The sequence below is a fragment of the Trichosurus vulpecula genome, chromosome 5, assembly GCF_011100635.1.
Source record: "Trichosurus vulpecula isolate mTriVul1 chromosome 5, mTriVul1.pri, whole genome shotgun sequence".
Classification (NCBI taxonomy): Eukaryota; Metazoa; Chordata; class Mammalia; order Diprotodontia; family Phalangeridae; genus Trichosurus; species Trichosurus vulpecula.
This window is the reverse complement of record NC_050577.1, coordinates 53854346-53876268: the sequence shown is the minus strand read 5'-3', so window position 1 is coordinate 53876268 and position 21923 is coordinate 53854346. Positions and strand designations below refer to the sequence as shown.

The 21923-nt window shown below is 39.8% G+C and overlaps 1 protein-coding gene across 4 annotated transcripts in view; it reads right to left on the bottom strand.

Annotated features, from left to right (window-relative positions):
- Positions 1 to 21923, bottom strand: part of LOC118849943 (ATP-dependent translocase ABCB1-like) — a 319035-nt gene that overhangs the window by 274343 nt on the left and 22769 nt on the right. For 3 of the 4 annotated variants that reach the window (XM_036759053.1, XM_036759050.1, XM_036759051.1), the window contains exon 3: positions 1884 to 1969. In XM_036759053.1, coding sequence (XP_036614948.1) covers positions 1884 to 1963 — 80 coding nt within the window. In that variant the 5' untranslated portion in view covers positions 1964 to 1969. Of the gene's footprint in view, positions 1 to 1883; positions 1970 to 3039; positions 3207 to 21923 lie in introns of those variants that run through there. The other variant, XM_036759052.1, reaches the window with a different exon arrangement.

Below are 21923 nucleotides of genomic sequence, written 5' to 3'. Positions count from 1 at the left end.
AATAAAGAGATAGGTGACATTACCAAAAGATAAAGAGGATTTTAGTTACTTATCTTTGTTCTGAGTCAGCACTATTGAACTCAAAGCAACAGATTACAGCTTAAAAAAGAAAGGATGTAGACTATAAAAAGGCCCGAGAGAAAATGAAGATACTTACAGGTTATTTCAATTCTGGGGTTCCAACCACATTTTCTAGGTTGAATTTTATTAAATCTGACCACAACTAGCTCTCTAGAAATATATATTTTAAACATATTTACAAAGGCCTTTTGAAATTAAGTAAAGCACTTCACATCACAATTGTTAGATTATAAATTCCTCAATAGCTTTTCTTTGTATCGCCAGCACTCAGTACAGTGCCTGGCATATAATACACACTTAATGAAATGTTGACTTATTTACATCAGATGTTTTTCTGAAAACTATAATAAAATTCTTTTTTTTTTTGAGAGGAGAAGGCAAGACAATTGGGGTTAAGTGACTTGCCCAAGGTCACACAGCTAGTTAGTGTGTCAAGTGTCTGAGGCTGGATTTGAACTCAGGTCTTCCTGACCCCAGGGCGGGTACTCTACTCATGGTGTCACCTAGCGGCCCCATAAAATTCTTTTAAATTTAATCACTTCAAAACCACTTAACTTTTAAAAGTTAAGTCTGGGATGATGAATCCTTTTATAAAGTGAAGCCTCTTTCTACAAAGTGAATAAATTACTTCCCTAACTTACCACTTTATATATGGATTTTTGCACTGTATATTGGATTTCCTTATGCTCAGTGAGGTGTACTACAAGAAGCTCCAGGGTGCTTCAAGAATTTTGGCTATTTAGACAGAAACACCCTTTCACCAACCTTGTGGTGTTCACATTTCCAGCTCTTAATGAGGTAGGAGTTACTAGCTTGTCAAGTGAGGCTTATTTTAGCCAGGGGTGGGGAAGCTTCCACTTTAAAGCTATCTGTGGCCTTAAGGCTGAACATTTCCCACCTGTTTTAGCCTAGCCATGGAAGCTCCAAACTAGAACTAGGAGCACATTTACAATCTTTTTTTTTTTACCTTAGTATTTTCTAATGTCATATGCCATGCCTTAGTAGCAGTAGAAAAACTTTTTTTTCAATATAAACATATTTTTTGGTCAAAGTATGTCAATTGAGAACACATTCATAGCATTTTAAAAGGGTGAATCTTTTTTATCTTAATTCAACATCCCCACAGACTAGAGGGAGGAAAGATGTGTAATAAAGCTAATTTTTGTATTAGAATGTTGTTTTTACCTTTATAGTATCTTGAGTTACTCTTTTTCTCTTGTACTCTAATAAAAAAACTTTCAGAATTACCTCAAAACATCCTCTCCAGTCCTGCCTCATTTCTCATCCTTCTTTTCACCACTGTTTGACTTTAAAAGCACAAATACACTTAAAAGCAAATTCTGTGCTTTCTCCCCCTTGCCCTTTAAGGATTTCTTCCACAGAAGCCAAGGATATTAATCACCGGTCCAAAATTGCCTACCAGAGTTTTCTATAATTATATCATCTCCTTGGTAGATTTGAATTTCTGGGAGCCTGTGACTCTGCATATTTGTAACATGGAGCTATTTTGCTCCTGATCAGACAGGAAACTACAAGTTCACTTCTAAAGTAAAGCTGAAAAAGTTAAGCACTCTAACAAATGTTCAGAGCTGTGTGTGCCTGTGCTTGTTCCCAGAATCACACGCATCGTACATGAACCTCTTTCCAACCACAGGAAACTATTTGCAAAGGATGTTGATTGTGGCGGGTTGGTTTTTTTTGTTTGTTTGTTTTGTTTTTTTCTTTGGAACCAAATTAGGAATCAGACCTCAATTATTTTTTTTTAGACAAGTTTATCATAAGAATGAAAAAGAAACTACAACCGTTTGCTATCCGATTTCGAGTCCATCATCTCTTCCGTGGGGCTTCCTGCCGATCCATTACTACCGGCTTCCCAACTCATCTCAACCTTAAAAGAAAATAGAGAAAATAAGATTAAAACCAATTCGTTTTTCGCGTTAAACTGACGGAAAGCATCCACTCGATGGGATAACAACACAAAAGGATGCCTCCGCCCCAACAGGGAATGGGATGGAAAGTGATGCGTGCCCACCCTGGCTCTGGGCCTGAGGACACTCACTGTCTAGGCTGCAGCTTTCCCCCTGCTCTTCTAGGAGAACACCGATGTCAGAGCGAAAGTCCGGCCCCTCAGTGATGCGGCTGAGGACAGGGATTGAGGACAGGGGAAGCCACATGCTCAGCTTCACACAAGGATCTCCCTTGGGATTAGCACCAAGGACTGCCTCCGCTTCCCTCCGCCCAGGCCAGGGTTGCCCTTCATTTACAGTGTCCAGGGTTTCCTAATGAGGGGCTGGACGGGGCGGGGGGGGGGGTTCCACTTCGGGCTCCCTTTGGTCCTCAGTTGGCCCACCTGTGAAGTGATCTCTGCCGCTGTAAATGCTAGAAGCCTAGTTTGTTCCAACCTCACCCTTCCCCTCTGAACCACAGCTGGCTGGATGGAAAGGGGGCTGGACTGTGCTCACAGCCGCTTCACCTCTCCCCCTCCGCCACCACTCTAGGCTGTTAGCAAAGCCGCTGCTGAAGACTGCCCTTTCTCCTCTTCTTCTCCCTCCAGGGATTTTGGGTGTACTCCGTCGGGGGAGAGCAGCACTCCGCAGGTACAGAAGCCACGGCTCCGAGGCATGGGCGCGCTGCCCCTCCCCGGTTAGTGCTTTCTGCCCGGGCACAGCCCCGCGGCAAATGTCCGGACCTGAATGACTCTAGAGACAGACCTCTGCCACCGCCGCCGCCGTCCTCTCTTCCTACCCCTTTAAAACCTCGGGACTGGAGGTGCTGCCCGTCCTCCGGCCGGGTTGCCCCATCCTGTTTCCAGGCTGCCCATCCCCTCGCCAAGCTGCCCATCCTCTGGCCAGGTTGCCCATCCTCTGGCTGGCCTCTGTGCCACTGAACTCTGTCCTTCCATCTATCAGCTCCCAGGCTCTCCGATTGATTGCCCATCCCCGGGCCGTGTGCACTCACCTGGGGTCCGCTCTCTCCAGCACACTGTGGAGGTTGGATGTGGGAAGAGGAAAGAGAGCAAAAGCCTGTGCTGGAGACTTCTCGCTATAGTCTGGGAGGCGAGCTTCCTAGACACTGAGCAAATGAGACAGAGCTTCTGATGGAGAAACTCTTGAACCTTTGGCAAGCTGTCCACACCCTCTTTAGCCCAGCCTATCAGTCCTACAGCTCAGCAGGTACTGCAGTTGGAAGACTCCAGTTTATTAAGGATTGGTATTTAAAAAAAAATCATAAAAGGCATATTCAACCATCCCCTTGATCCTTTCGATAGTGTCCTATTTTGTCAAAGGAGAAGCTGAAATATTTCCTGAGCCTTAGAGCACAGGCAATATTTAGTGAACGCATCTTTTTAAAAGACATTAATTTATAAATTTAAATTTTATTTTACTTTAGCTACAACACATGTGTGCTTAAGTGTTAGGAGTTTTCACTAGGGCAGTTAGATGCAAAGACCTAGACTTGCTGGGATTCTTAGCCTTTTTTTAATGTCATAGACATTCTGGTACTCAGCAGAAGCCTATGAATTCCTTTCTCAGAATAATGCTTTAAATATTTGAAATAAAATATATAGGATTACAAAAGAAATCACTTATATTGAATTACTGGTATGAAAACATTAAAAAAAATTGTGTCCAAGTTCATGGAACCCCAGGTTAAGAATTTTCCCTCTGGAAGCTTTCCCAGGATTATAATAAGGGACATATGGCTAAAGTGTAAGAATAGAAGATAGGAGGTCCTAATGTGAGATATGAAATTTGGGGATCACTGGACTTCCTAGGCAGGGCCAAAGTCCTGAGGAAGAACCCTGTGATGATCCCTAGGGAAGGCTGTACGGACCACAGGACTTCCAGAGGAAGACCAAGTGGTAGCCCCCTCCTTAATCTGTGGGGATCACAGGGCCTCCTAGGGGTCAGACCCTAAGGAAAACAAGTGATGGCCCCTTAGGATGGTGGTAAGATCACAAGGCTCCAGAGACAGGCCTGGAAGACCCAAGTGATGTCCCCTTAAGAGGGCTGTGTAGACCACAGGGTTCCTCAGGGGAATCCTGAGTGGTAGCTCTCTTAACACCGCAGTGGGGATCACAGGACTCCCCAAGGCAGGGTCAGGAAGTCAGCCCAAGACAAGCTTCCGCTGCTTGTTGCTTTCCTGGTTGCATGACCTTGGGAAGATCCATGTGATTTGCCCATTCTCACCCAAAGAACTCAGGACCAGAGTGGGCAGAGAAAGGCATTTATCACGCTCTTTGAGACATCGGGGTATAGTGCTCCCTGGAACACTCACACTGATACAGCTGCAGGAGCAGGGGTAACCATTCCCTCCACTCCTGCTAGAGTTATGGTTAGTTTACAATCTTTATTTTTTACATCGTTTTCCTAGGTTATACAGTTTATATAGGTAGGATAATAAGGATATAGAAGCAAAAGTGAAGTTAATCAAATTTTCCTTGTCTTAGTTTAGGATTAAACTACATTCTTTTACTTCCCCTACTTTCCCTCTTTAACATGTACAAATTATGCAAATCAGTAGGCCTGGATTCTTGACGAAGACCACACCCTAGATAAGCTTGAACTCGTTCAAGTTGTTTCTCCTCTCTTATTCCCCTGACTGCCTTCTTAAAAAGCATGTGCATGTGTGCAAGCCTCTGATCTCTCACCTGACCGACCTTGAGGCCTAGTTTTTGCTAAAGCTGTGGTGGGAGAGTGGGGGGGGGGGAAGTACACCTTAATTCTGTGGAAACAAAACTCCTCCTCCCATTTCTTACAATTTCCCCCTCTTCTTTTATTCAAATTTTTGTTTCCACATTTTTTTAATACTCCCTTACTCTCTTTCTCATATGAATTTTTCTCCTTAATCATCACCTCCTTTAAGTAAATACGGGAAGGATTGATCAATGCATTGACAAATCAAAGGGGGCAGTCCCCTTTGTAAATACAGATACAGAGACCCAAAAGAAAAACGATAATGCAATTGTCCCTTTAAGATTCAAAAGTTTTCTTCCCATAAGGCTGTCTGGCAAGGAACAACATCAGTGAAGTCTTCTGGTCCTTGGTATTTGTTCCAGCCATCTCCAGCATCTTCTCGCCTTCTTGTAGGAATCAGCCTTCTTTCCGTTCTCCTACAAAAGCTACCTTGGCACAATTTTCTAATCCTTATGCCCTGATCATTTTTACAAATTCAAAATTGGAACTTTGGCCAATTGCCATGTTTAAGAAATTTACATCAGAACCCAGTTCCTCATACTTTACATTAACTCTTTACATATACCAGGAGGATGATATTTCACTAAGGAATTAACAGCAGACTCCAGCACATACATAAATATATTAGATAACCAATTCTTAACACAGTACATATAACATCATAAACTTTTAGTCATGCCATGTTTCTTTGATGGTATTTACAAAATAAACCACAAGCCATTCTTCTTTAAACATTACTAATTGTAGCAAAGCTTTAGACAAGCATGATATTAACCAAATAGCAAAATAATATTCTCACAAGCCCTTGACCTAATTGTCTCCATACCATTTCCAAGAAAAAAACCTAACTTAGCACTAGTTCCAGTCCTATAGTAATCTAAGATGTTCCATGATCAATTATTTTAATAGATTTACAAAACCTTCTGATTATAGAAATTTGCCACCGAGAAAGTAGGGACTTAGAGTAAGGGGAATATATTTTCCCCAGCTTCCTGTCAACTCCAGGCAGAGGTTGTGTCAAGCTGCAAGGTGCATTGAGCCAGGCTTAGTGTGCCAGGTTTCAGTTAAGGCATCAGGTCAAGAGGGTCCTACCTCAGCACACGCTGAACAGTCGCCCCCTCAACTTTGCCAAGAAATCATACCTGTAGTTCATGTCTGCCTTCCAACAGTGCTGCTGCCATCTTGGGTCAGCCTTCCTTGACACTCAACACCTGGAGTTAGACTCAGAAAAGCAGTCAGTTAACAGTCCCATTAAGTCTTTGAATGGCAAGTTCCAACGATCAGTGACTGTTGCCTAAGGAACATCCTTAAAGCTAGCTCTAAATAACTTGCATGAATTTCCTCCCTTGTTCATAAAATCTTCCCAGTAAGATCATAAGTTACTGCTCTAACACATTTGCATCAGGTTTCTCCTCTATTTTTCTATTCTTCTCTAATTGTGCCTGATCTGAAAGAACTGAACCATATAACTTTATCTTTATGTTTTAGACGATGGAAGGAATTCAAATCCACATTTAACTTTTCCCATCAATACAGAAATAATCTACAACTTATCTCTCTTAAAGACTTACATTGACATTCCTTTCCCTAAACTGAAGATGTCAGTGATTACACTATTGGTATTAATACCTAATTGCTCTTATATCACTTTAAAACATCTAAGGACCCTATCCCACATAGATACAACATAACTTTAAATCCCAGCCTTAGTCTATGGGATAATGATTCACCCTTACATTTGTAAACAATATTCTCTCATAAAACTTCTTTTCCCTTTTTCCCAAATTATTCCCATTAATACTTTAGAAGCCATAATAGCCTTCATTTGGCTATACAGGAGTACCAATGTAACCAGTCATTTGATTAAAAACAGCAAGATTTCACATATTTGCCTTTATCCAATTTTCCATTTTTTCCCCCATAAAACCAACTTCTTTCACGATGGTAACAGATTCTGGCAGATACATTCCCTTTTGTCACTACCAGCTTATTCCTGATTACAGAGATCTGCCATAAAAAAAAGCATCGTATTATCTCACCCCGAGAGTGGGTTCTTTTCCGTCAGATGGCAAGCTTTACTAATGAAAACTACCAAACCAAACCCAGTCTTCAAATCTAATCTTATCAGGTCTGCTGACTTTAAGAAGCCAGGTTTGGAGGCTTCTGACCCCTACTGTTCTTTCTTTCAGTAAAAACTCAAATCCCAGTAACTGCTGCTCCTCCCCCTTCCTTCCCTTCTGACAGGTGAGCAAAGGTAAAACTCCTTCTTCTTATCTAAACTAAGGGCGGGGAGGAGTAAGGAACAGACTACCATTTCAAACCACCTTACTCAAAAACCTAGAATAAGATGTTGAATGGGCCTTCAACCACCTCCCCCAAGGCTTCTATAGATAAGCATTAATTCGCCAAGTATAAGGTTCTCACCCAGAAACTCCAAAAACTCACAGTAGGTTTGAACTGCAACCAATTAGCTTACAGGTGGAAATTCAGTAGGCCTTCTAAAAATTATACAAAAAGATTTTACAGAACATTTTCCAAAAGTATTTTCCCTTCTTTAAAACAGTTTAAAATTGATCCTGATATAAACAGGGATTGTCACTAAACTTTCATGAAGAAAAATTATTGGACAGCTCTAAAATGAGATGTGTCTCCTTCTTAAAGCAAAATAACCTTTGAACATTGGGATTCATTCACAAATTCCCAAAGTGCCATCACCAATTAGTCCATAAACCTCCAGAGAACACTTAGTTTCTATACATTACATACCCAATTAAATTAGCTTTATCACAATAACAAAGTTTACCAGGACTTTAATATCAAAAAGTCCTTGGTTCAGTTAACAACCTCAATTTCTTAATTAAGTACAATTCTTAATCTAACAACATCTAGATTACAAGAGGAATTATTTTAATCACTAGTGGTAACATTTTAATTTCTAAGGCCCAATACTCTTAGCATTGTAAAAGAAAAGATTACTGTTTGTAAAACCACATTTTTAACAATTCACAATGTATCCTTAATTGACAGAGATTACAAGAGGACCCAACAAGGCCTTTGTATAAATACTTGATTTATAGCAAAAACAATTTCAATTGAACTTTCAGACAAAACTTGGAAGTTATAATTTCCTGGGTTACAGCAATTGTCCAACTTCTTAACCTAATGCAACTCTAACAAAATTTATACTATAGAAATGTAATAATGCCCTAAACATTATTATGTATGTAAAATTTGAACTACTCATTTCAGTCTAGGTAAATACATTTCTAAATCAAATATGACAGTTTAAAATTATCAAATTTTCATCACATCCTTTAAAGGCACCCAATTCACATATATCAAACTCAGATTAAAATCACATAATGGTCTTCTCAACTTTCACAATCTAAGAGAATTTTAGAAATACAGAAACAATAAATTTCAGATGATATCAATTGCATTTCCAGATTACCACATGTAGGAATTATTGATCCTATTACTTCTGGTACATATAAAAATTGAGTGAAAACCCGTTGACCCTTCCAATAGATAGGGGTCCGTTCTAAGATCAGTACCCGGAAATCCTCACCCTTAACTCCCATAACCTTTAGGATTTTTCTTCCAATTTTTACTCCAGTCGGTAGTGTACAAAGGGAAGATCTCTCTATCCCTGTGTCTACCAAGAATATTATGCCTTCTTTATGATCCCCAACCTTTAGGTTTACTAGGGGTTCTCAGCTGGGTCTGGACCCCAATAGTCTTCTTCCTCAAAAGTGAGGAGGGGAGCTACCTGTTCTTCCTTTCTTAACTCAGAACACTCTCTCTTAAAATGTCCTTTATTACAATAGTAACAGGTTGTCCTACCTGCCCATTTACCCACACCTCTCCTATATCCTGAAGCCCTGTGCTCTTTGAGATTCTCCCTTAAGGATTGTTTATGATTGCCTCTTCCTTCTTGCTTCCTCAAAACTTCCCTCATAGTATTGGCCATGACCTGAGCTTTCTGTTTCTGTCTTTCATCTTCCCGCCTGACATATACTTTCTGAGCCTGTCTCAATAATTCGTCTATTGGTCTCTCACTCCATCTCTCTAATTTTTGCAATTTCTTATTTATATCTGGCCATGCCCTAGTGATAAAGTTTACTTTGATTATCCCTTGGTCCACAGGATCCTCAGGATTCATCCCTGAATATCTCCTCATTCTTTCATTCTTTCTAGGAACTGAGAAGGAGATTCATTTTTTTTCCTGATCTATTTCAAAAGCCTTATTTATATTCTGTGATTTTGGCACAGCTTCCCTTATCCTTTCTATTACCAATTGTCTAAGATCCTGCATATTCCTACAATGTTCTTTGATATTGTTATGCCAGCTTGGATCTTCATTTGGGAATTTTCTATCCACAGCTACCACTCCTTGTCCTGGAGGGTGTCTCCTTTCCCATCTCTCCATGGCTGCCTTTCTAATCATACCCTTTTCTTCTCCCATAAGCAGGAGGTTGAGTATGGACATTAATTCTGCCCAGGCATTAGGAATATTTGCCTGGCCAAACATATAAAAAAAGAAAACTTTATTTCATATCATTATTTGCTTTAAGAACCATCCAGATTTGAATTTGGCACCCCTCTTTCTCCAAGCTTCATCTTATGCATACTGGCAATTAACAAAATGCCTAAGAATTCTAAGGATTTTTGAGGTGGGGGGGAAGGGGTGCAGGCACTTCTCTTCCAAAAAAACCTTTTGGACTCTTAAGAGCACATGGGTTTGCAACTCCCCCACTCACTCTTTATACCAAGTTACAAGTTTCTTTAGCTTCAGATCCTCATTGACACACCCAGTCCTCTAAGGTGGAGTGGGGGGGGAGGGGGTGGCCAAGAGCACATGGCAGCTAAGAGCAGCACTCGGACTGAATTCCAGGTGGTCTCAAGCCACCATCCCTTTATCTCTAGCTTCTATCTCCCTTTCTTTCCCATTCTTTACTGAAACATTTTACTCTCCGTATTTCCAATTTCAGTCTTTCTTTCCCTGATCTTGACCAAAATTACCTCAAACATTTCAAATAAATAAATTACATACTCACCCAGCTTTCCCTTTTCCCAGCTGCTTTCTTTTTACCTTAAAACTTAAAAATGACCAACAATTTTTTAATCACATTCTAAGCGGACCACTGAACCTCTTTAAAGTGGTCATCCAATTTTTCATACAGACCCCTTTTACTTCTACAGTTTTAAAAACACTTTGCTTGATGTTGGATAGACTGACTCAATACAAAATACACAGATTTTTTTTTTCCCTTTTAGAATCTAACTAACCCTTAATTCAGAGCCCCCAGTCCTCATGGCTGACAGCTTCAGCTCTGATTCCTTATCTAACTATTTTCATATCAAAGGAGCCCATTTCAGTCTCCTAGAGTTAAACATTTTTACCTGAACATAGAACAAAAAAACACAGACAAAACATTAGTTAGACAGACATTTCACATGAGCAATTTAGAATTTGAATTCAGACTCACTTCCAACATTAAACCAAATGACTTTCCCTGGGTCAACCCACCAGTGCTTTTCTTCCAAGCACTAGGAGAAATCCATTCTCCCCACCTAGGTGCACTTTCCCTGGGTTAACTTACTGTCTTCCCAGCTAGCCAACATTCTTCCTAACAGTCAGAGGAATGTTAGGAGGATCCTTTCCAACCTCCCCAGGTACCTTTTTCTTAGAGCTCTTATTTCCTGTTCTAGGCAAACCTTACTTCTCAACCTAGAACCCCCAGACTTGACAAGGCAATACTACTTGTTTGTTCCTACCTTGCTCAGGTGACCTGACTTGTGAAGTCTCTGGCCGTTCCCTTTTGCGTTCATCTGCACACTCTTCTTGTTCAAACAAGGTCTCGGGTCCTTCAGAGCGTCCAGGGGGTTTTCAGCTTACAGTGGGACCCCTCTAACAGTGAGCGGGAGCGCTCTTCCCTCTGTCCTATCTTACTCACCCTTCCTGGGCTCTTCAGAATCCCGGACGAGCCCACAAATAGTGAGATACGAGATTTGGGGATCACTGGACTTCCTAGGCAGGGACAAAGTCCTGAGGAAGAACCCTGTGATGATCCCTAGGGAAGGCTGTATGGACCACAGGACTTCCAGAGGAAGACCAAGTGGTAGCCCCCTCCTTAATCTGTGGGGATCACAGGGCGTCCTAAGGGTCAGACCCTAAGGAAGACCCAAGTGATGGCCCCTTAGGATGGTGGTAAGATCACAAGGCTCCAGAGACAGGCCTGGAAGACCCAAGTGATGTCCCCTTAAGAGGGCTGTGTAGACCACAGGGTTCCTCAGGGGAATCCTGAGTGGTAGCCCTCTTAACACCACAGTGGGATCACAGGACTCCCCAAGGCAGGGTCAGGAAGTCAGCCCAAGACAAGCTTCCGCTGCTTGATGCTTTCCTGGTTGCATGACCTTGGGAAGATCCATGTGATTTGCCCATTCTCACCCAAAGAACTCAGGACCAGAGTGGGCAGAGAAAGGCATTTATCATGCTCTTTGAGACATCAGGGTATAGTGCTCCCTGGAACACTCACACTGATACAGCTGCAGGAGCAGGGGTAACCATTCCCTCCACTCCTGTTAGAGTTATGGTTAGTTTACAATCTTTATTTTTTACATCATTTTCCTAGGTTATACAGTTTATATAGGTAGGATAATAAGGATACAGAAGCAAAAGTGAAGTTAATCAAATTTTCCTTGTCTTAGTTTGGGATTAAACTACATTCTTTTACTTCCCCTACTTTCCCTCTTTAACATGTACAAATTATGCAAATCAGTAGGCCTGGATTCTTGACCAAGACCAGACCCTAGATAAGCTTGAACTGGTTCAAGTAGTTTGGCTTCTGTAATTCCCCTGACTGCCTTCTTAAAAAACATTTGCATGCATGCAAGGCTCTGACCTCTCACCTTGAGGCCTGGTTTTTGCTAAAGCTGTGGTGGGGGATTGCGGGGGAAGTACACCTTTAGTTCTGTGGAAACAAAACTCCTCCTCCCATTTCTTACACTAGGTACAAATCCTGCCTTGGATATTTAACAGCTGTCTTGCCATGAGAGTGTCACTTAAGCTTTTTGGACCTCAGCTTCTTCATCTGTAAAGTGGGCATAACCCCCTTCCCCTAGCACCTACCTCACAGGGTTAGGCAGTTCACAGGAGATGGTATGAAGAACTCTTTTCCAACTCTAAAGCACTAGGAACCACTAACTAATTAAGTACCTGTCATAATCTACATAAACGTACTATGTCAGTTATTTTTAAAGGGTTTTCTGCCTTGGTGACAATGTACCAAAAAGGCAAATTATACTAGTTACCTTACTGTACCCTAAGGGAACAAGATGGAACTAAGTGCAACTTTACTTCTAAATGCAATAAAATTCTTTAAGCAATAGCAACTCTCTATTGAATGTTAAGCACCGTGTACTTACTAGCAGTAGACAATTTTTTCAGGATAAACATATTTTTTGGTCAAATTACACTGATGGAAAACACATCTATAGCATTTTGAAAGGGTGGATCTTTTGATCTCAATTCAATATCCCCATAGACTGGAGGGAGGAGAGATGTGTAATAAAACTAGTTTTTGCATTAGAATGTTGTTTTTACCTTTACAGTATCTCAAGTTAATCTTTTTCTAGCTAGGTGGCACAGAGAATAGAGTGCTGGCCCTGGATTTCAAATCTGGCCTCAGACACCTACTAGCTGTGTGACTCTGGGCAAGTCACTTAACCCTGCTTGCCTCAATTTCCTCACCTGTAAAATGAGTTGGAGAAGGAAATGGCAAACCACTGCAGTATCTTTGCCAAAAAAAAGCCCCAAATGGGGTCACAGAGTTGGACACAACTGAAAAACAACTAGGTATGATATATGAAGATTTGCACTGCTATATCCTTTTAGGACTAGAATCCCCTGAACGCTAAAATCATTGAAACAAAAGCTAGAAAGCAAGTTAGTTTATTTAATTTTTCTGTCAGAGTTTACAAAACTATTTTACTGAATTATATCCTTTCAGAGGTCACAGAGGGAAACAGAGTGATAGAGTAGACAGTGTACTGGATTGGACAAGGATTCAAATCTCCCTAGCTCTATTACATATTAACTTTGTGACCTGGGACAGGTTACTTAACGCCTGTAGGCTCCTGTTTAGTAGGGGGATTGGAGTAGTTGAGTTTAAACGTCTGTTCCAGCTCTAAATCTGTCATATGGTATGGTGGGACATCTATTAACTTCCTATAACTGACCCCTTTTCAAAAAAATCTTCATTGACATTTCTTTATGGTTAATTGCTCCTGCCTTTATTTAATTATTTTTCACCAATTTAGGCTACTAGCACTTTAAAAAAACTTTCACTGGTAATCTTAAAAATTAAAATATAGCAAATATCTTTGTTTTCCTCAGAATTATATACTGCTTCCTCTAGAGAGCCTCTTGAAGTTAAAATCTACTTACTGATATGACATCAGTACATGATAGGAGTGAACTTAACACATTTAAAATTCATCTCACATTATCTCCTTTCTTCTAGTTTCTCAGCTTAAATTTCACCAGGAGATTTAAATACAATGTTCTAGGTATAATGACCCTAAGGGAATGAATAGTAATTTTTCACTGTATCTTCTGGCTGTTGTTTCTACCTCCTTACCAGGGATCTTTTCCAACTTTCATTTCTTCAGTCTTTTTTTTTCCAGTCATGCCTGACTCTTTGTGACCCTCTTTGGGTTTACTTGGCAGAGCTACTAAAGTGCTTTGTTGTGTCCTCCCCCAGCGCATTTTACAGATGAGGAAACTGAGGCAAACAGGGTTAAGTGACTTGCCCAGCGTCACTTGGGCTAGTACATGTCTGAAGCAGGATTTGAACTCAGGAATTTCCTGACTATCCACTGCACCACCTAATTGCCCAACTTTTTAGGTGACTTTAAACTTGATTTGTAATCTTATTCTTGACTTCTGGTATCATTCTGCTTCAACATTTCAAATTGGACTTCACAAATATCCAGCTATGTACAATATGAATCATTTATTAACAAGGACACATACCATTATGCTCATTGTCAAGTCTCCAACCCTTTGCTCATGCTGTGCCCCACCCTGAAGTGCTCATTCCACTTCTGCCTTCCCAATTCCTATGTACTTTTCAAGGACTAAGTTCAAATTCCACATCTTCCCTTGAGTACTCCAAGTGAATGTTGGTTTTTCCCTTTTCTGAATAACTGAACTCTGGATTCTCTGAACAACGTGGCACTTTATCACAGAAGCTGCCATTCACATGGCCCTTTAGGATTCACAGAGCACTTTCCTCATTACAACCTCATATGGTGAGATAATGTTTATACTAAAAGTCACTGACATTAACCATATAAGTGATACATAATGTTTTATGGCATTACATCATTTGATCATAACAACCCATCCCCTGAACTTCCCTCTTTCTCTCAAGGGCACCATCATCTTTTATTAACTCAGAGTCATCTTCTGCTCTTCATTCAGCATATCTAATGCGTTGCCAAGTCTCACCGAATATATCTTCATCACATCTTTCCAGTCCATAAAACCACCACCCTAGTGGTAAGAGCCTTGTAACTTGACAGGTCTTCCTGTCTCAAGTCTCTCCCCATTTATAACCATTCTCAACAGGACTGCCAGTGATGCACCTAAAGCACAAGTCTGACTATATCACTCCCCTACTCAGTAAATGGCAGTGGTTTCCCTCTCACCTTTTAGATCAAATATTAGTGGCTGCTTGGTCCAACCTATACTCATATGCAATCCCCAGTATAACATAACTAATAGGTAGCCATCCAGTTGCTGCTTGAAGACCTCCATGGAAGAGAAGCCCACCCCTTCTTGATGCAGCTCATATTACTTTTGTATAGTTCTAATTGTTAGGATATTTTTCTTGACATTAAGCCCAAATTAGTTTCATTGCAACTTCTTCATTGCCCCGGTTCTGTCCTTTGGGGACAAACAGAATAAATTCAATCCTTTTTTTACATAAAAGTTGTTCGAATACTTAAACACAACTGTCTTGTCCCTGTGACTCTTTTTTTCCAGGTTAACTAGACCTATTTCCTTCAGCTGTTCCTCATATCACCCTCTAATTTCTCTTCTATTTACTTGTGTATATGTGATTTCTCCCCAATTAGATTTTAAGATACTTTTCTTACTCATCTTTGTATCTCCTGAGTATCTGTTCCTAGCATAAAGTACGTAGTTAATAAATGTCCATTGAAAAATGAATTGATTGAAAGACTCCACACTCAGATATCCACTTTTATCCTAATTCCTCATAAATCATTCTTTTCATAGCCTATCCAAGGCTATCCAGATATCCAAGAAAGATGGATTTAGTCAATTTATGTTATTGTCCAGAAAATAGGCATTCTCATACATTTGCCTTTTTCTCTCTTCTTGTTAAGCCAGTTGTTAGGCCAATCACTTTTCAGTGACCATAAGCTTCATTGAGGAGATCCTCACAATGCTATTACTTAAAAGACCTTCCCATTATAGGGAATCCCTCTTTCATTTGACATTTGGAAGGAGATGCAAAGGGTAAGGGGGGTGTATAAGCAGGTTACAGCATGTTTCCATGGTTGAATTGCATGTAAGAAGTAGCATGATGGCTATTGTGGAGGAAATATGTGATTAGAGAAAGAAATGGGCCAGTTTTGCTGCAAGAGTGAGGGATAAAAGACAGGCATCAGTGGTAGATAAATAGATGGATGATAGATCAATGGCTATATATGTAAATAAATGATAGATCAATATATGTCAGATTGATTATAGATGGTCAATTGATAGACAAATAAATGAAAGGTAGATAGATGATAGATTGACATATAAATGAAAGATAAAGGATAGATAGATGATAGATCAATAGATTATTTAGAGATAGATAATAGATTGATAGATGACAGATTAAGGATAAAAGATAGAAATAGATCAATAAATGATGGTCTGATGATAGGTTGCTAGATGACAGATTGATGATAAATGACATTGACGTATAGATATAGGTAGATAGATGATAGATTAAAAGATGGTAAGTTATGGATAGATAGAAAGAAAAACGGATGGTGGGTGGGTAGATGGATGGATGGAAAAAGCCTATATGAAGTACTTACTATATGCCAGGTACTATTCTAAATGTTGGGAATGCAAATTCAGACAAACGAGACAGCACCTGTTCTCAAGGATCTTATATTCTAATAAGAGAGGACAACTCATAAGACAGAGATAGAAAAGGAAGGGAGAGTTACATGTGGTGAGGAATCCTGTGGAGATAGCCAAGAAAACAAAGGGTGATTCTAGGTAAGACAAGAGAAAACCTCACTTATCAGAGATGGGAGACCCTGGGGAGAGAGTCCAAGGCTGCAGTAAGGGAAGTTGAGATTGATGGCCTGAGCGTACATAGCCACAGAATATTAAAAGGCCTGAAGGAGGGTCTCTAGCGCTCTCGGCAGACCTTCTGTGGAGGACTTATGAGAGAGGCTGGACAAGAATGACACAAGGATGAGAAGATATAGATTGGTGCGGATCTCTACTATCAGAAGTATTAACCATATTGATGATATTATAGATCCATTGATGCATTTAGTGTATGCTTAACACATTGTTTTAGTGAAAAGATGATGCTGAACAAGTCCAAGGCTAGACACAGTAGAGGATGTAGGAAGATAAAATTACCCAACTTCATGCAGTTACATCACATTTCCCAAAGTAGGAATGTCCATACAAGGCTAAACATGTTACCATAAACATTATGTGATGACCTGATGCATCAGCTTTGAAAATGGCCTGTTTTATCTGATAAACAACCTTGAACACAATTATATCCTTGTACATGGAATACTAAATGTCCTCTCTCTGTAGCACTGATGAAAAAACAACAATCAATTAGTCAGCTAGTAAGTTAGACAGGTGAGGAGTGGAAGTATGTTAAGTAGAAGTACATTTGAACTAAAAACAACTTTCTAGAAATGACTAGAATTCATGCCTGAGTTATCTGTTTTTTACATGGCTCATAAGTTTAGAGCTGGAAGGGAACTTCTTATTGTCCAGTTGTTTTCACTTGTGTCCCACTCTTTGTGACCCCATTTGGAATCTTCTTGGCAGAGATGCTGAAATGGTTTGCCATTTCTTTCTCCAGCTCATTTTACAGATGAGGACACTGAGGCAGTTTTGCCTAAGTTCACACAGCTAGTAAATGTCTGAAGTCAGAGCCAAACTTAGGTCTTCCTGACTATAGACCCAGAGCTCTACGGAACTTAGAGGTCAACTAATCCAATCTCTTCATTTTATACATGAGGAAACTGAGTCCCATAGAGGATAAAGTTCCTACTGCTAATGAGGAATAGATCAGAGCTCAGTGCCAGATTCTACATCTCAAAATCCTGTGCTCTTTCCACGGAATCATGCTGAAGTAGTCCTTGGATGAATTAGTTAATAGAGCTACTGACACCTAATATCAAAACAATTCAGTACATTAACATCTAATTGCTCATTTAGGCTTAAATGAGTTCCCTGAATGGGACAGAGTAGAGCAATAAATAGCCAGAACTTATACAGCACTTTAAGGTTTGCAAATCATTTTTACATATATTGTCTGACTTTATCCTCCCAATTCTTTGAGGACAGGATATCATTATCTTCAGTTTTTAGAAGAGGAGACTTAAGCAGAAAAGTAAAATGACTTGCCCAGATTCACACAGCTAAGTGTCTGAGGTAGGATTTGAACTCAGCTCTTCCTGACACCAACTCTAGCACTCCATCCACTGGACTACCAAGCTGACCAGAAGATCAGAAAATTCAATAGGTATTCAATAAGTTTTCACTCTTTCCTTAATCTTTATTCACATTTCATAGAATAAATCAGCGATAGGATTTATTAATATTTATTTTATACTTAACCTTCTAAAGAAAAAAAGATACTATTTTTCATTTTCTTTTTCAAATATATAGCCCCTGCCCCAAAACCCATTATTATGGGGCTCTCCTCATTGGCCCCTGCATGGGGGTGAGCAGAGACGTCCAGAGGGGGAGAGCTTAAGGTTTCTTGATCTTTTGGAACTCGTTAAGCTTCAAGAGGAGAGATGGAAGAGGCCACCCCCACCTCAAGAGAGGGCTTTAGGACAGTGCCTATCTAAAATAAAATTGTATTGATATGTTTTATTTTTACCTCACTTCAATATTCAAATGGGTACTCACAAGTGAAAAACAACTGCTCGACAAAAACAAACTATTCCTTCAAAGTAGTCACTTTCGAAAGTGGTACCTAAATTGCAATAACGTTGCCATGGCACATCCTGGAATTTCCTTGAGAGCTCAGGGCACAGTATTGTGGATATCCCTGGTGGTAGCAAATCTTTGTCCTTTAGGAGCAGAATAGATTTTTTTAAAAAATTAAACCACCAAAAGTCCATTTGGAGCTATAGCTGGTAGATCAAGTAGTTGACATGTTTCTGTCTGTGTTTATTCTGTCTCTGAGAAAAGTCTGAAGTGTAGCTAGAGAGGAGATTTCGTTAAACAATAATGATTTGGATGTATTGGGCGTATTTTTAGGTTCTCATTACTTTCTAACCATAGACAGTTTGTGTTTGTTGTAGAGAATCTGACCAGAGAAAATCAATAAGAAATTTGTCTTAGGTGGTTTCTAGTTTTAGAAGAGACATTTAAAATGTCATTTTCTGTTGAGGTGTGCCTTTTTGTTGCTTTATGGTCTATAGACTTTGGAACAAAATTAACTCACTGAACTCTCTCCCTGTATCTCTAGTTCAAACGAGTTCAGCATTTCACTGATAATCTATTAACTGTTAAAAAAGAAGAATGGACTATTTAAAGAGACGCAAACTGTTTCACATAGATCACCATGACACAGAGTTTACACTATCAGAACATAAACTCCAAGCTCTGGTATAATGACTTTGTTCTGCTTCAAAAATGGAAGCTTGAGAGTAGATGGGTTTTATTTTCAATTTGTAGCAGGTATTCCTTAACACAGAATCATGAAATCTCAATTGGGCACAATAGGCTATTATGGTAATCCAGGCAGGGGGCGAGAGGGCTGGACTAGGGTGGTAGCAGTGTCAGAGAAGAGAAAAGGATGTGTATGAGAGACATTATAAAGACAAAATGTACAGGTCTTGGCAAAGACTGGATATGGCAGGGTGAAAAAGAGAAAAGAGTTGGGAGTGACACCTAGGTCGTGAACCTGGATGACTGTGAGGATGGTGGCCCCATTGACAATAATAGGGAAGTTGGTAACAGCTGAGGGTTTGTGGGAAGAGATAATGAGTTCAGTTTTGGACATGTGGGCTTTAAGATATCTATGATATATCCACTTTTGAGTATACAATAATCAACTGGAAATTCAAGACTAGAAGCCAGGAAACAGATAAGAACTGGGAATATAGATCTAGGAATCATCATAATAGGGATAATAATTTATCCATGGAAGCTTCTAAGATCATGATGTCAAATAGTATAGAAGGAATAAAGGGTCCAGAGAGAGACTTGGAAGATATCCACAGTTAGTGGGCATGAATTGATGAAGATCCAGCAAAGGAGATACCAAAAAGGAGAGGTCAGATGGGGTCCAGCTTCTGAAGGACTTTGAAGACCAAACTGAGGATTGTGTACTTTATTCTGGAGGTAATAAGGAGCCACTGGAGTTTACTGAATGTGGCAGGTGCAATGATGTAGCCAGATTTGTGCTTTAGGAAGATCACCTTGTCAGCAGAGTGGAGGATGGATTGTAGTAGGAAGAGACTTGAGACAGGAGAGATCAACTAACCAGTAATAGGTAAGAGGAGAAGGAGAGAGGAGTGTAATGAAGACCTAGGAAGAAGGTTGTGTTTGTCCTTCATTCTCAAAGAGGACCATAACATCAGGGAAATGATGACATGACTTGCAGTTGACTTTGAATTTGAGTGAGGGAGGGCTGTGCAAGGTCACCAGCCCCACTTTCTCTTCCCGAACCATCTGGGTCCAGTGGCCTGATGTTCACCAGGAGGACTGGAGATGGCCCAGGATGCATTGGGAGGTCCTGGCCCTTTGGGACTAAGGTCTTTTCAGGTTCTCACTTTGAGTGAGGTAATGCCTATTCAGTGAATAGACCTCTTTAAGAAAGAAGGGAGGATCAAGGAGAAGACAGTGAATAATAGTGTCAAAGCCTGCAGAGAGGTCAAGAGGTAAAGAATGAGTAATTGGATTTGGCAATAGTGAGATCATTATTTGTCATTATTGTCTTTGCCCTGGACTGTAATTGGGTTTATAGAGCCTGCGAAAGTTGTTGAATATCATCAGTTCAATGGCTTTTGCTTCATTTGGTAGCCAGGAGAGCACAATATCCAAATTCTTTGAGTTCATCGAGTGCTGTGTCTTGGAATGAATCTGTAAATTCATTAATGAATGTCTTAAGTTCAAAATCCTGTTAATTTTTGTTGAGTAAGAAACACTTTTTCTTCATTTCTATGCTGTTTAAATGAACCAATTCACAAGGGTATGGAACTGGTCCTGTGATCTCATTGATTTAGGGAACTTCAAGGTGATGAAACTTGCTTTGCCAGTGCAGTAGATCAGCACCTTCTTAGAAAGTTGCCTAGACTACTGAGCAGGTAGTGACTTGCCCAGGATCATGGACCACGCCCCCCCCCCCCACCCCGTTATTGGAGGCAGGTCCTGAACACAAATCTTCCTGGCTCCAAGGGGAGCTCTCTTTCCACTACCCCTTGGCTGCCTTGTTAGTAGGTACTTTTCCTAAATTCTTGTTAATTCACAAATTAAACCACTATTTCTTCAATTTTTTAAAAATATATGATAATCATTAGTGTTTTGACTAAAACTATATTAAACTTGTATTTAAAAATTCTCCTGGGGGCAGCTAGGTGGCACAGTGAGTGGAGCACCAGCCCTGGAAGTCAAGAGGACCTGAGTTCAAATCTAGCCTGGAATATTTGACAGTTACTAGCTGTGTAACTTTGGGCAAGTCACTTAATCCCAAATTGTCCTGCCTTCCCCCCTTCAAAAAAATTCGTCCATCAGAAATCAATATTATTTTATTAATTGACATTTTTTAAAAGATGCCTATTTAAATGAACTCCTCCATAACCTACCTTAATATTTGGTATCTTCAGTATTATTTAATTTCTCATCTAATCATCTCAGAGAGATAATGGGGGAGTAACAAGTACAGTCATTCATGAGTGAAATACTGGGATACAAAGATGCATGGGGTAGTCCCAGCCCTCAAGGGACATGTGGTGTAGGGAAACAGAGGGGAAGGACATAAGCATTTATTAAACACCTAGTATGCACCAGGCACTGTGCTAAGCATTTTACAAATCGTATCTCATTTGATCTTCTCAACAACCGTGGGAGGCAGATACTATTATTATTAATTATTATTATTCATTTATCTGTGTACTTGTTCAGTACCACCGTTAGATCTGGGCAACCTGGCCCTGAAGATATGCCAGCTGAGAGACCATGGGCAGATCACTCAAACCCTTAGCGTCCTAGGCTAGTGTTCTCCAAACTCCTCTGAGTAAAAAATTTGTGTTGATTTAGAAATTTTATGCATGTGCTACTGTGCTAATAAGTTACATTATAAAACACAAAAATAGACATAAAAATGAGATAAAGGTGAAATAAACACTAAACACTTATTAATAGCATCAAAAATGTTTTACTCTTGCTGAAATATTAATTTTCAAAATCTTTAAACATTGATAGTAGCATACCCTTTATATTCTGAGCAGTTAATCAGTTTTGATGTCCTGTATTTTGCTTCTTGGAATTTCAACTATGACCCACATTGGCTGCTTAAAAATTCACATGCTTTTCCCAAATTCTTATTAATTCACAAATTAAACCACTATTTCTTCAAATTTGTTTTTAAGTAAATCATTATCTTTAGTGTTTTGACTAAAAGTATGATAAACTTATATTTAAAAATTCCCCCATCCCAAACTTTTGTGACTACACAACACGTGTAAGATTGAGATATATTAATAGCACTCATAAATGTAAGTCTGGGGAGAAAGTTGGCTAGGTTCAGATTTTCTCAAATAAGCTTATTTTATATGGATTAGGATTAGACCTGTGCCTTCATTAGTATAGGGAACTTCCAGATGAAGAAATTCTTTCCA